The 11,826-nt window shown below is 42.0% G+C and overlaps 1 protein-coding gene across 3 annotated transcripts; it reads left to right on the forward strand.

Moving 5' to 3' along the window:
* The first annotated feature begins 3,092 nt into the window (after nt 1–3,092).
* Nucleotides 3,093–11,210, forward strand: LOC135584014 (uncharacterized). Of its 3 annotated transcripts, XM_065170276.1 has the most exons (8): nt 3,105–3,222; nt 8,755–8,775; nt 9,098–9,196; nt 9,271–9,342; nt 9,431–9,531; nt 10,021–10,113; nt 10,747–10,880; nt 10,968–11,210. In XM_065170276.1, the coding sequence occupies exons 3-8, from the start codon at nt 9,152–9,154 to the stop codon at nt 11,096–11,098; spliced, it is 576 nt and encodes a 191-aa protein (XP_065026348.1). In that variant the 5' UTR covers nt 3,105–3,222; nt 8,755–8,775; nt 9,098–9,151; the 3' UTR covers nt 11,099–11,210. The 3 variants fall into 3 exon arrangements, with proteins under 3 accessions (XP_065026339.1, XP_065026348.1, XP_065026333.1); XM_065170267.1 differs by lacking the exon at nt 8,755–8,775 and having other exon boundaries at nt 3,093–3,222; XM_065170261.1 differs by lacking the exons at nt 3,105–3,222; nt 8,755–8,775 and having other exon boundaries at nt 8,802–9,196.
* The last annotated feature ends 616 nt before the right edge of the window (nt 11,211–11,826 follow it).

The raw sequence follows: 11,826 nt of genomic DNA on the forward strand, positions 1-11,826 counted from the left end.
CACCGTAAATATTATTTTATTTAATATTATTTAGGATGAATTTCATAATGTATTTTATAGATTATTGGTCCAGGTAACTTTGGTGGCTGCAACACCAATACAAAAAGATAAAATATAATCTAAAATATCCCATGAATGACATAAACTTTATTGTAATTCATATCCCATAAGCCTATCATCCCAGGCTACTTTGGTAGCTACTGGTTAGATAAAACTTAGGAAGATAAATTATACATAATATTCACTAAATTTTTTTTATCCTGATTCATGCTGTCATTATGAATATTATTTTATTTAATATCATTTAAGACTAATTTTATAATATATTTTATAAATTATTGGTCCAAGTCACTTTGGTAGCTATAGGACCAATACAAAAATATAAAATATAATCTAAAATATCCTATAAATGATAAGACTTTTATTGTAATTCATATTACAAAAGTTTATCATCCAAAGCCACTTTTGCAGCTATAAGTTAGATAAAACTTAAGGAGATGAATTACAAATAATATTCATCAAATTTTTTAAATTTATACTAAACAGTTCAATAATAGAATAACAACCATAATAATTATTGAACATTAATGCTAAATAGTTCAATAATAAAATAACAACCATAATAACTATTGAACATTAATGCTAAACAGTTTAATAATAAAATAATAATCATAATAATTATTAAACATTAATTAGTAAAAAAAAACTCATATGATAATCATGATAACATATAAATCATGTCTTCATGTGAAAGGTAAACATTATTTCATAATTTCAAATATATACATGTGAATAGCTAAATAAATACCCAAGAATAATAATTAAATTTTATTTCAATAATTCATATGAGAAAATTATAAAGTAAACCATAATTTATAGTTTTTTAATCAAAAATTAAATCTAATCAAATAACCAAAATATAATCATGATTAAATTCAATCATAATTAATATTTATCAATTTTTATAATTAAGAATATAAACCAAATTTCTCAATTTCATAATGATAAAACTGTAAATATTTGATAGGATATAAATCGAAAATATGCTATTTATAAATGGTAGAACTATAATTTGGCAGAAATTAGACCCGATGGTAAAATTGTAAATACGTTGACAGAATATAAACTGAAATTACAAAATTTGTAAAGGGTAGAATTATAATTTTGTAAAACCCTAGCCTCGAGTTCAAAACCATAATTATGCCAAAAAAAAAAACCCTATTCTGCCTTGTCGTCGTCACTTGCGCGTGCGGCGCTGCCGCTGCGACGCTCCATGCGGTGCTGCGTGCAGTGCTGAAGGGTTGGCCGTGGCTGTTGCCAGCGCATTGCCGCTACCGCCGCGGGGGCTGCCTCTGCCCACACGTGGCTGCTACCAACGAGCGACCGTCGTCGGTGCGCGGTTGCCACGCCGCGGCGCTGCTTGTACTGCCCGTGCCCATGTGCGACTGCTGCCACTACCTGCGCCCGGCTGCCGTGGTTCCCGCCCGTGCTTGGACGCCGCCTTGGCGCAGTCGTTGCCGCTACCCTTTGTCCACGGGGGCAGCGGCTACCGCCATTTGCGGCCACCGCCCTTCCCCAAGCACCTTCTGCGGACGCCACCATTACGCTTGAGGGCGGCCGCCGCCTCGACACGAGATGCAACCGCCGCTTTCTGCGGGCATCGCATTCACAGGCGGTGTAGGATGACCGTGGTGCCGCCACCGCTCGCAAGCGAACCTCTACCCGCGCACGACCGTGATGCACGGCTGCGGGGTGGTACACGACCCTTCGTCGACAACAGAGATGATTGTCTCAATAACATCGATGATAGTAAACAGTAAATTTATAGGCGAGAGTAGAAGATATAGGATAAGTTATTAGGAGAGTTCCCCTCATCAAGGTTATCTCCTAAGGAATCCTACTTTACATGAACTTCTTTTATCAAATATCATAATCAAAATCCAATAATATCTATAATATATCTTATTTAATTAAATACGATCATTGTTATGATAACAACTACTCTTTTACCGGGGAAATCGACTTAGAGGAGGACCGTACGTGACAAACTCACCCTTCAGCGTGCGGGGGATCAACATGTTGCAGATTGACGTGAACGCCGAGCAAGGTGGATTGACCATAAATCCAAACTTCTTCGTTGACTTTGAGACAGAGGTTAATGTACTATGTGATTTCTCTACTTTGATGTTCAGGCAGGCGATTATGAGAAAAGGATTGTTCACTATTAGCTTCTCGGTGCTGGAAACTCTTTTCTTGGCTGTTGCTGATCTTTTGAATGAGTAGTTTGATGTATGTACTGTCAGTTTGCTGGTTTATGTGCATTCCAGAATGGATCATATTTTTTACGGTCCCTAAAGTCTGGATCATAGGAAATGTGAGGTGCATTTTTTGGTCTTTGTGATGTCTGCCTGACTTAATATGTTACTTACTGTTGGCGAGGGAGAGAAAAATATAGAGATAAGCAAATAAATAATACACTAAAAAGAGAGAGAAGAAATCCAAATCAAAAGAGAAATTTAAAAAAAAATAAAAATAAATAAATAATATGCCAGAGATAAATAAATAAATTAAACATCAAAAAGGGAGAAGAGAAATTCAAAGATAAACAAATTAATTTTTCACTATATGAGAAAAGTAAATACACGAAATAATTAAATTCAAACTCGAGTATTTATTTATAGAAACAAATTTTAATTCATCGATGACTAATCTTTTAAGAGTTCCCTTTGAACGTAATTAGAAGCACACTTATTTCAGTTTTTTCATATAAAAAATAACAGAAAAAATGTTTTAAAGAATCTTCACAATGTCAAAAAATTATTTTTCAGAGTAGTGCATTTCCAAAGCCAAATGTTCAGTCAAACTATATGATCGTGTTAATTTCAATCCTATTTTATGGGAACTAATATCCAATTGTATCACTTTCCAATGCCAATTCGGCATATAAACTGATGACCAATCATCGTACAGGTCAATTATGGGGTTAAGAGGAACATTGTTTTGGTTCATGTCAAGCTGCCGCATGTGCGCACGCACGTGAGACGTTACCATGTATAGGAAAGGTATGGAGGCCGCTCTCACATATTTTCGTGCTGACGTGGACGCAGGGATTAAACCCTAGCCAACACCCACCCCCTTGTTCCACTTAAACCCGCTCCCCTCCCGCTGCCGTCGTCCCGTCTCCGCCGGCCTTTCGTGCCGATCTCTTGGCTATTTCTCGAGGTATGGTTTCTCTTTTTTTTGCTTCGCTTTTGATCTATTTGCTATCTGTCGAGGCATTTACCTTCGTCCGATGTCGTCCGTGTGTTGGGATCCCCGTTGACGATGTGCGAGTGGAGCTCTTATGGCCTCGTCGATCGTATTGTTGTTTCATCGTTTCAGCTACGCCTCGGTGCTGAGCTCGTCGACTTCATAAGATGTTTATTCTCGCTGGTTCTTCTTGACATTGTTATTTTTTCTTCTTATGAGATTTTTTGGGTGTGGCAGCTGGCAAAGATAGTACCTTTTGCTTGATTCTATTAAGTATCGTTCTAGCATCTCTGTTTTTACCCCCTTTTGGTATCGTCTCTGATGCGTAGCTCATTGGTAGAAAGACAGGATCTTGATGCGATCTCACTGTTCTTTTTAGATTGTGGAGAGCAATTATTGCTGTGACTCATGTTGGGGCATGGCGTTGTGGGTTTGGAATAATAGATGAAGAGTAAAGGTGTTGTACAACTTTATACCGTGGCTAGGGGGTCGGTACGGCTCGGTCCGGTCCGAATGTGCAAGGTCAGCCACGTTGGAAGCAAAGGGATCAGTGAGGTCGCTTGGGTGCCGGGTCGTGGCCGACTTGGTCCATGACTCGGGCGATTGCCTTTGACGCGTACTTGCACCACTGGTCGGTGTTGGTTGGGAGATTCTCGACTCGACCCCTTCGATACTTAAGCTAGCAAGTGTGTAGTGTTAATGTCTTATGTTTTCGATCCCCCTTTCTTGGGCTAGGGGGTAGGTATTTATACCTGCGGAAGCGTATCGATCGTATGTGGATCGTTAATGGCTATTGATACTGGCATTCGGCGCGACCATGTGGCGTCGACTCATATGGCTCTGGGGGCTCGAGGCAGCTTGTATGGTCACCTGGCAATCGTGCCAACCCGTATGGTTTCGAGCTGTTCGGGGTGGTGCGTATCGCCACCTGGCGGGCAGCACCGATCTACACAGTCTCGGGCAGCCCGAGGATCGGTCATGCGCCCTTTGTTGACGTGCGTCGAGCTGCTCTCCATTGGCTCCATGCATGTTAGTTCCACATCGGTTCTACGGTGTGCTGTCACAAATGATCGTCGCGCACCTGCACAATATTGGGGAGTCCCGTACAATATCATCAGTGATCAAGACGTTCGGTTCCTAGGACGGTTCTGGACCGAGCTATTCAAATTATTAGGGTCTAAGTTATACTTCTCCATAATCCTCCACCCCTAGACAGATGGTCAAACCGAAAGGATAAACTCGCTCCTTGAGCAATATCTTCGGCACTACGTGAGTACCAACCAACGAGATTGGGTGAAGCTATTGGACATAGTATAATTCTCCTACAACTTGCAGCGGAGCTCTGCGTCCAACAAGAGCCCCTTCGAGATTATTACAGGACAACAACCGTCGACTCCTCACATCTTGACTATCGGGTATACTGGGAGTAGTTCGTCAGCATATCACTTTGCAAAAGAATGACACCGAAATGCAAATATTATGCGGGCTTACTTGGAGAAGGCGGCCAAAAGGATGAAGTAAGCAGACTTGGGAAGACGATTGCAAGAGTTCAAAATCGACGATTTGATGTTGGTGAAGCTTCAACCAACATCACTCCAATTCTTTAGGCACAAAGTACACAGGATTGGTGCGCAAGTATGAAGGGTCTGTCTCAATTATCAGTAGGGTGGGCAACGTCTCCTATAAGTTGCACCTGTCGGTGTTGCTCAAAATTCACAATGTTTTTCACGCCAGTAACTTGAAAGCCTACCACTCAGACTCGTGAGCCGGTTTGAACCATGTGTTTAGGGTAGGGAATCGATTGAGATCATGCTTAAAGCTAAAACACTTGTTTTGATAAAAGAACAAGGCTTCACGAGAAGTTGCTTCGCATTGCAAAACTCACTTTTCATTACAAGTAAAGCTGTTATATGTTTGTCGGGCTGGGTCCTTATAATCGAGGTCGAGACCCAACCCACTACAAAAAGCAAACGGAAAAAGACACTGGACAAAAAGCCCGAGGCCTCACTCGACCGCGGGAGGAGGGACGCTATCGTCAAACGGGATGATGGGGTTCATGGGCAAAATCGAGAATGAATCCTGGTCGACCTTAAGGTCGGGATATCTTACCTGAAATCGGGTTAGGGCAAGTAGGTACCCATACTTATATGACATGTGTCCCGATTGCTGTAGCCCTGGCTTGAAGCCGGTGGACTCCTTGTATTGCTCCACTACAGCCGACCATTGCCGTCTCCCAACCTGGCACTAAGTCCTCCACCTCTCGGATCTTAGGTCGGGTCGCCTAGAGGGCGCCTTTAGCTTCCCAGGCTTTAACCTTGGCAGCCTCAAGATCCTGGGACAATCCTAGCAGCTGGTCCTTTAGGTTCCAGTTCAGCCCCCGAGTGTCTTTCAGTTGCCGACGAGATTCGTTGAGTTCAACGTTTAGCTGATCTAGCTGCCCAAACAGCTCGGCAGCTCGCACCTTGGCTGCAACAACGGCTTCGGGCCCCGACCCGGCCTTTAGTTCTCGAACCTCGCTATGGAGGCTGTCAATGATGATTGACATACTGTCACAGACTTAGCTGGTTTTGCCTAAGTCGTGCGGCACCCTTGCGTGTCCGTCCGCAAAGGTCAGCCTCCCATGGTCCCTTAGGACCCACAAAAGAGAAAACGGGTTAGAGAAAATGCCTCACTTGGGATCCATAAGCAAACATTCCAGGAAACACTTCATAGACAATGCAAATTACAAACAGACTTTACGCTCTGAATAGTTGCATAACAAAGGGTCAAAATGGTCCATTATAGACTAATAATCTCTCACAAGTGTCCACATGACACAACCTTTATTTACAAGCCTAAAGCGGCCACCAAATCCAACTAAAATGGGACTATTAAGCCTTCGGCCGTCCCTCTACATGCTGTGCAAAGCATGAACATACCAAAAGACACAGACATACATAAGCATTACATCAAACATCCTGTTTAGAAGTTTGTCCGTGACAATACGGTCAATGACCCGACTGGCGGCTCGAACCTGGTCCACCAAGCTCGTCACGTGGTGGAAGTGCTGCACAAGAAACATGACCCTCAGAAACCGTGGAAGAACTCTGAAGAAAGAAGAACGTTTGACACTCACCAGCGCAAGGTTCTTAGCCGAGGCGTTGACCATAACCTCAGAGGGCACTCTATAAATTTCCTTCGCCAGGGGTGGGCAGAGGGCCCCTCGGCAATACTCTAGGGCGCTGGGCTCGTCGTCCTAAACCCGACTCTCCGTAGTGAGAGAGACCCAGTGGGGTTCCATAGGGGTGATGCCTGTAGCTTTGGGCAGATCAGCCATCTCGATGGTTGAGAATTGTTCATCCTTTGCATGGTCCTTAGTGCGCACATGTTCCACATGGACTTGGGACGTGTTGGCTCCTTGCCACGCTGCTGACCTCGCTGAGCGGGGGAAACCCTCCAAGGAGCCTCACCTTCAGCCCGAGGCGCTCTTGAAGACCCCTCGCCAGCCCTAGTCTCTTGAGGAGCCTCGCCCTTCGACGATCGACGTGCCATCATTTTTTCCATTTTATAGGGTCGGTCTGACCCACTAGGCCTTGCCCAAGGGGCTTCCGGCGCAGCAGTAAGGGCCCCAAAGGCGGGGGAAGGGTGAGGTCGAGACGAAGCCACGCCCGAAGCATTGCCCATCTCCCTCAGAGCCCTGAGATCCATCCTTGTCGAAGACATAATCAAACAAGGTTAGAGCAAAAAAAAAACAAAAAACAAAAAACGCAGAAGGCATGGGTCGCACCCCGAGGGGTCGAGCTAAGGCCTGCTTCGACCAGTCAGTCTTCCTTCATCCTCCTTATTGCCTGGAAAAATGAGAGGATGTCCTTCAACTGCCCGACCCGCTCGGACTCTTTGTCGGACAGGAAGGGCGGGTTATTGTTGACGGCTTGAGTCGATCACACGAGGCTGAACTCCCAGCCCCAACTAAAACTCACAAAGAAGTAATGGGGTTTCCACCCCTTGTTATTCGTACGGGCGCCACTCACCTTAAAGCCGCCTCGGGCGGCCAGGTAATAACCCCTCCGACCCTTGCAAAGCTTGAAACAAGCAAGGAACAGGGTTCGGGTCAAGACGATCTCGGTCGCTCGACTCTCGCCGATGAACGCCACCAGGTAGCGCCACGAGTTCGACACCATCTGGGATGGCGAGATCCTCCACCACTAGAGGTAGGACTCGATGATCGAGTGCAACGACAGCCTGAGTCTTGCCTCCAAAGCATCACAGGATAGTGCAAACTTGTCACCGAGGGTGTCATATGGGTGCTGCCCTGGTCGAGGAGCGTGAAGCTCGAACTCAGGTGGGATGCAATACTTGGCCCAGAGTCGATTGAGTTGTAGTTGTGGACCTCCAAGGCTTGGATGGCCTTTATGTCCACCGAGGACATGCCTCCTGAGGACGAGCTCACATTCTCAACCTTGGGACTACCAAAAGATGACCCTACAACCTCAAGGGAAACCTGACCTGAAGAACTAAAGAACGAGGTGGAAGACATCCCGACTTGGAATAAGACGCTCAGAGGTCCCAAAAACATTATCGATCGAGGTATCAGAGGAATTTTTCGTTTAAAACAAAAAGAATCTGAAATGCCCAACACAACTAATAGAGCTAAAACTTCATCGACGCATGATGCATCCATCCAAGACAAAAGCATATGGAGTACCCAAGACAAAAGCTCTTATCAAACAATAGTGTCTTCTATACCCAATGCTTCCATCTTAAATGAAGGCTCCTAGAACATCCTCTAATTATTTTTGACATAAGCAACAACCATCGTTTTATGAGATGAACATTATGCTCTAGCATAAACAAATCATAACTCAGCACAATGAAGTAAATTTTAGGAGCATTATTTTCATTCAATCGAGACCCTATGCGTAGCTCAGTCAACTTGGACATAACACACCAACTAGACATGCCATATTAACATATCATTTACAAATAATATTCTCTCATTTTGACACTCAATAGTTTATAATTAATGATAATCATATAAGGCAATATAGAATGGTCTATGTAAATATGTTTTCACTATGAATTGATTAGATCGAATTCATATATTTGAACACGTTATAATTTTTTAATACTTGAGATTATTTAAAACTGACTTAATTATTAAAGGTGTCTTATCAAACCTACCATTAATATAATCTTTTATTAGAACAAACCAAAAATGGGATACAATATACTAGCTTTTTTTTTTTACTAAAAATAATTCTTCCATGTCTAGTTGTGGCTCCCACATTTGTATCCTCTTAGGTCCAAACTTGTATCTAATAATTTGAAGTGGATTCAGTAGAATGGACTGAACCCGGTCCGTCCCTTATGCTACATTTATGGCTAATTTTGTTGGCTAAGTGGCGGTTCAAATGGTTGCGGATCTTAAAGCTCGATTAGTAATCTAATGGCTGACGTTTCTCAGTTTTTTTTTTAATTTTCTGGGAAATGGTGGTCAAATTCCTGCCAATATATTTTCTCTTTCAGCGGTGGCCCTCGTCTTCCAAGGTTAGTCTCCTCCTCCCTCGCTTCTCCCCTCTCTCTTCTTCGGGGCCCCCTTTTTCATACTGCCGTTGTGGATTCGACATGCGGAGGAATCGACCGGGATCAAACAATTCAAAGCAAGAATTCGGCAGAGTTTGGCGTTCTTTGATCCATAATACTGGCTTGTTCATCGAAAATTCTGTGATGGGTTGATATTATGGGTGATTAATGCCGATCTCAATCCCGATTGGTTGGGTCAGGCCCAGTTAGGTCTGGGGAGAAAGCAAGAAAGAATAAGAAAGATAGCTATTTCTTCTTATACAAGGTGATATGTTTGTTCTAGCAGATTCTGAAGAAAAGATAGGGCAATAGTGGTCCTCCAAAACTCAGTTTTGGAAGAATGCCTGGGTACTATGACATGGATGACATCTTGATGGAGGATGAGGTTTGTGAGTGTACTTATGCTTTGGTAGATTATCTGTATGCTTCTCATTTGTGATCAAATGTGGCAATTTGCAGCCTATTTCTGTTGTCTTTCAAGTTGGAGCTCATGGTTGTGGCCTTCTAGATCCAGGTTCAGAAACCATCGATGTAAGTCATTTGTACTAATATGAGCAATAAATTGTTGTTTTGTCATCTAAAAGTTTCTCGTTTATTGTTCTTATCTGTCATTGCCTAGATCGAAAAGGGCACTAAGATGGATCTGCCTTATTGGCTTGCTCACCAGTTGCACTTGAGGCAAGCAGTATCTATTAGTGTTCCAGCCAGCTTCAGCCAAAAGTACGGAACATTCTTCGCATAGTTCTCACAAATGTAAATTAATTTCGGGATATAGATTTTTAGAGACATTGGCTGATTCTTTCAATTCAGTCAATCAGAGATGAGGATTGAAAGAATCAGTAGGTTTGGGGTATACTAGTATTTTGTGACCCTAGGTTTTTCATGAGACTTCCATATATCCATTTAAATTGCTTGTCATCCTGTTCATGAATGCTTTCAAAGGCTGGCTGCAGTTTCAAATTGTAACTATTTTGGGTTCCCTCTAAGAAATGTTGCATTTGATGGATGTCTGTGCCATCAATATCTTAGCTTGGTGACTTTTTGGATACCAACCGATTGAAGGAGTGCTTAGTTAAAAGCTGGCTACTTGAGTCAACATAACTATTTCTTCACTCTAATTGATTGTTAATAATCTTGTCAACAGTTGGCTAAAATAGCGAAGACAAGATTAATTGAGTTTGTCAAATTTTTTTTTCTCTGATGAAACAGAACTAGGAAGGAAATCCAGGCTGATGCTGCATGTGTTGATCTGAAGGGTCGTTGCCCATACTTTTATGAGTTGGGATGCAAGATTGCGCCACTGTAAGTTCTCTATTAGATGAACTTCTATCTATCTCTTCATATATGTGATTGTAATTATCTTCGCTTGTGTTGAAATATTTGGGAAGTCTTAGAGTTTTTCAACTTTCTTTCTCTAAAACAGTTTTGTTCTGTTGATTATGTTGTATGACTTATTTAGTAACATATAATTTTTTATAATTTATCCAAACAAATCTGCACAAACATTGTGTCAAGACGACTGATATAATACATGCTTCAGTTGGTAGGTTTATAGATTGTTTCATAGCCACTGTATGTTTGGAAATGAGTTTGTGTGTCTAAAAAAGTTAACGCTGGTGTTAAAAAACAATTCACCGCTGATAATTAATTAGATTCAGTAGTGGTAGAGTTGAATTGTCTGCTATCAAGTTGTCATTGTAAAAGAGGAACTTGGAGGGTACTTGAAAATTTATTGCTCTATTGTTGTTTGGTTTGTGATTCATGTAACAAGTTCACAATGCCATCTCTCTTATGTGAAGGCATGATGAGACTTAAATAACAGCTGCTCTCGAAATTATGTTTCCATTATTTTTTCTAAATTGGAACTTTCTGGGTTTAGATGAGACTTAATATATGCTTCAGATCCAGCAATCATTTATATCATTGTGATGACAGGGTTGGTGACAAGACAATTGGATCCTTTCTGCTTTATGCATTCACGGATCGGTACAAGGAGATGTTGAGCAAGTCACACAGTGCCTCAGCTGTTCCAAGATTCTCTTCACGTCTTACAAAAGAAGAGTCACAATGTGAGACTCCCTTCCGTTGATCAACTCTGCCTGTTAAATTATTGCTGCCGATATAGCACTAAACTTGTGTTGTTTGACCACCTGAAGTGTTCGAAGCTGCTCGCTCTTCAATGGCAGCATTCAAGAAATGGCGTACAGGTGGGTCGCGATTGGAGAAGGCATCGATCCTTGGGAGGAAAAGGAAGAGAACCATACCACTCGGCCCATCTTCACCGTAAATAAACTTGCAAATTGTGAAATACTAGTCTTTGTTGTGATTCTTCTCTCTATCTTTGGAATGTACTGCGTGTTGCATGTTGCTCCAAGTAAAATGTATGCATTTCTCTCTTCTGTTCTAAAGTTTCCTTTTTCTTGTTACGAATAAAGAGTAATAGGATTCTGTCTAAAAAGTATAAAATATTTTTCATTTTGAGTAATGCAGCTCAGGCAAAAATAACTGAATAATGTATTGTTGTGCAATGAGAAGTGACAACACTTAGCTGATTATTGGCAACACTTGTTTCACGAATATGTAATTAGTCAAACAGTAACCAAAAGAAGGGTGATGAGTTTAAACGTTTATGGTAGCATTTTCTTTCCTACTATTCTTGTACTTGTGATAAAGAGAAGTAAAATATTTACGCTGTTTGTTTTGTATCATTGGAGATTGACAGGTAAACTAGAGGGGTTCTAGCGTGCAACCTCATTTTGTAGGAGGTTATATCGTATGCAGTAATGATCCGATGATTGAACGGTCATATCGACTTGCATTGATGGTGGTCGAGTCACCACCATATGTGGGCCGAAACCCCTTTGTCAACAACCATCAAGGATACGGGCCTTTCAACAACATCATATTGAGTTTTTGTCCTTAGACGAGTCAGTCATGAAAGCAATAGCATTGACTACAACGTTAAAAGTCCGATGGAGGATGCAGATTCTACCAAGAACAAGACAGGGTGCCGAA

This window comes from Musa acuminata, chromosome BXJ1-4, assembly GCF_036884655.1.
Source record: "Musa acuminata AAA Group cultivar baxijiao chromosome BXJ1-4, Cavendish_Baxijiao_AAA, whole genome shotgun sequence".
Classification (NCBI taxonomy): domain Eukaryota; kingdom Viridiplantae; phylum Streptophyta; class Magnoliopsida; order Zingiberales; family Musaceae; genus Musa; species Musa acuminata.

Bases quoted from the DNA above. Each gene is read 5' to 3' on its own strand.
- LOC135584014 (XM_065170267.1), top strand. From the start codon at position 9,152: ATGCCTGGGTACTATGACATGGATGACATCTTGATGGAGGATGAG. The intron at 9,197-9,270 runs GTTTGTGAGTGT...GGCAATTTGCAG, and splicing joins ACATCTTGATGGAGGATGAG to CCTATTTCTGTTGTCTTTCA. The intron at 10,114-10,746 runs GTAAGTTCTCTA...TTGTGATGACAG, and splicing joins GGATGCAAGATTGCGCCACT to GGTTGGTGACAAGACAATTG.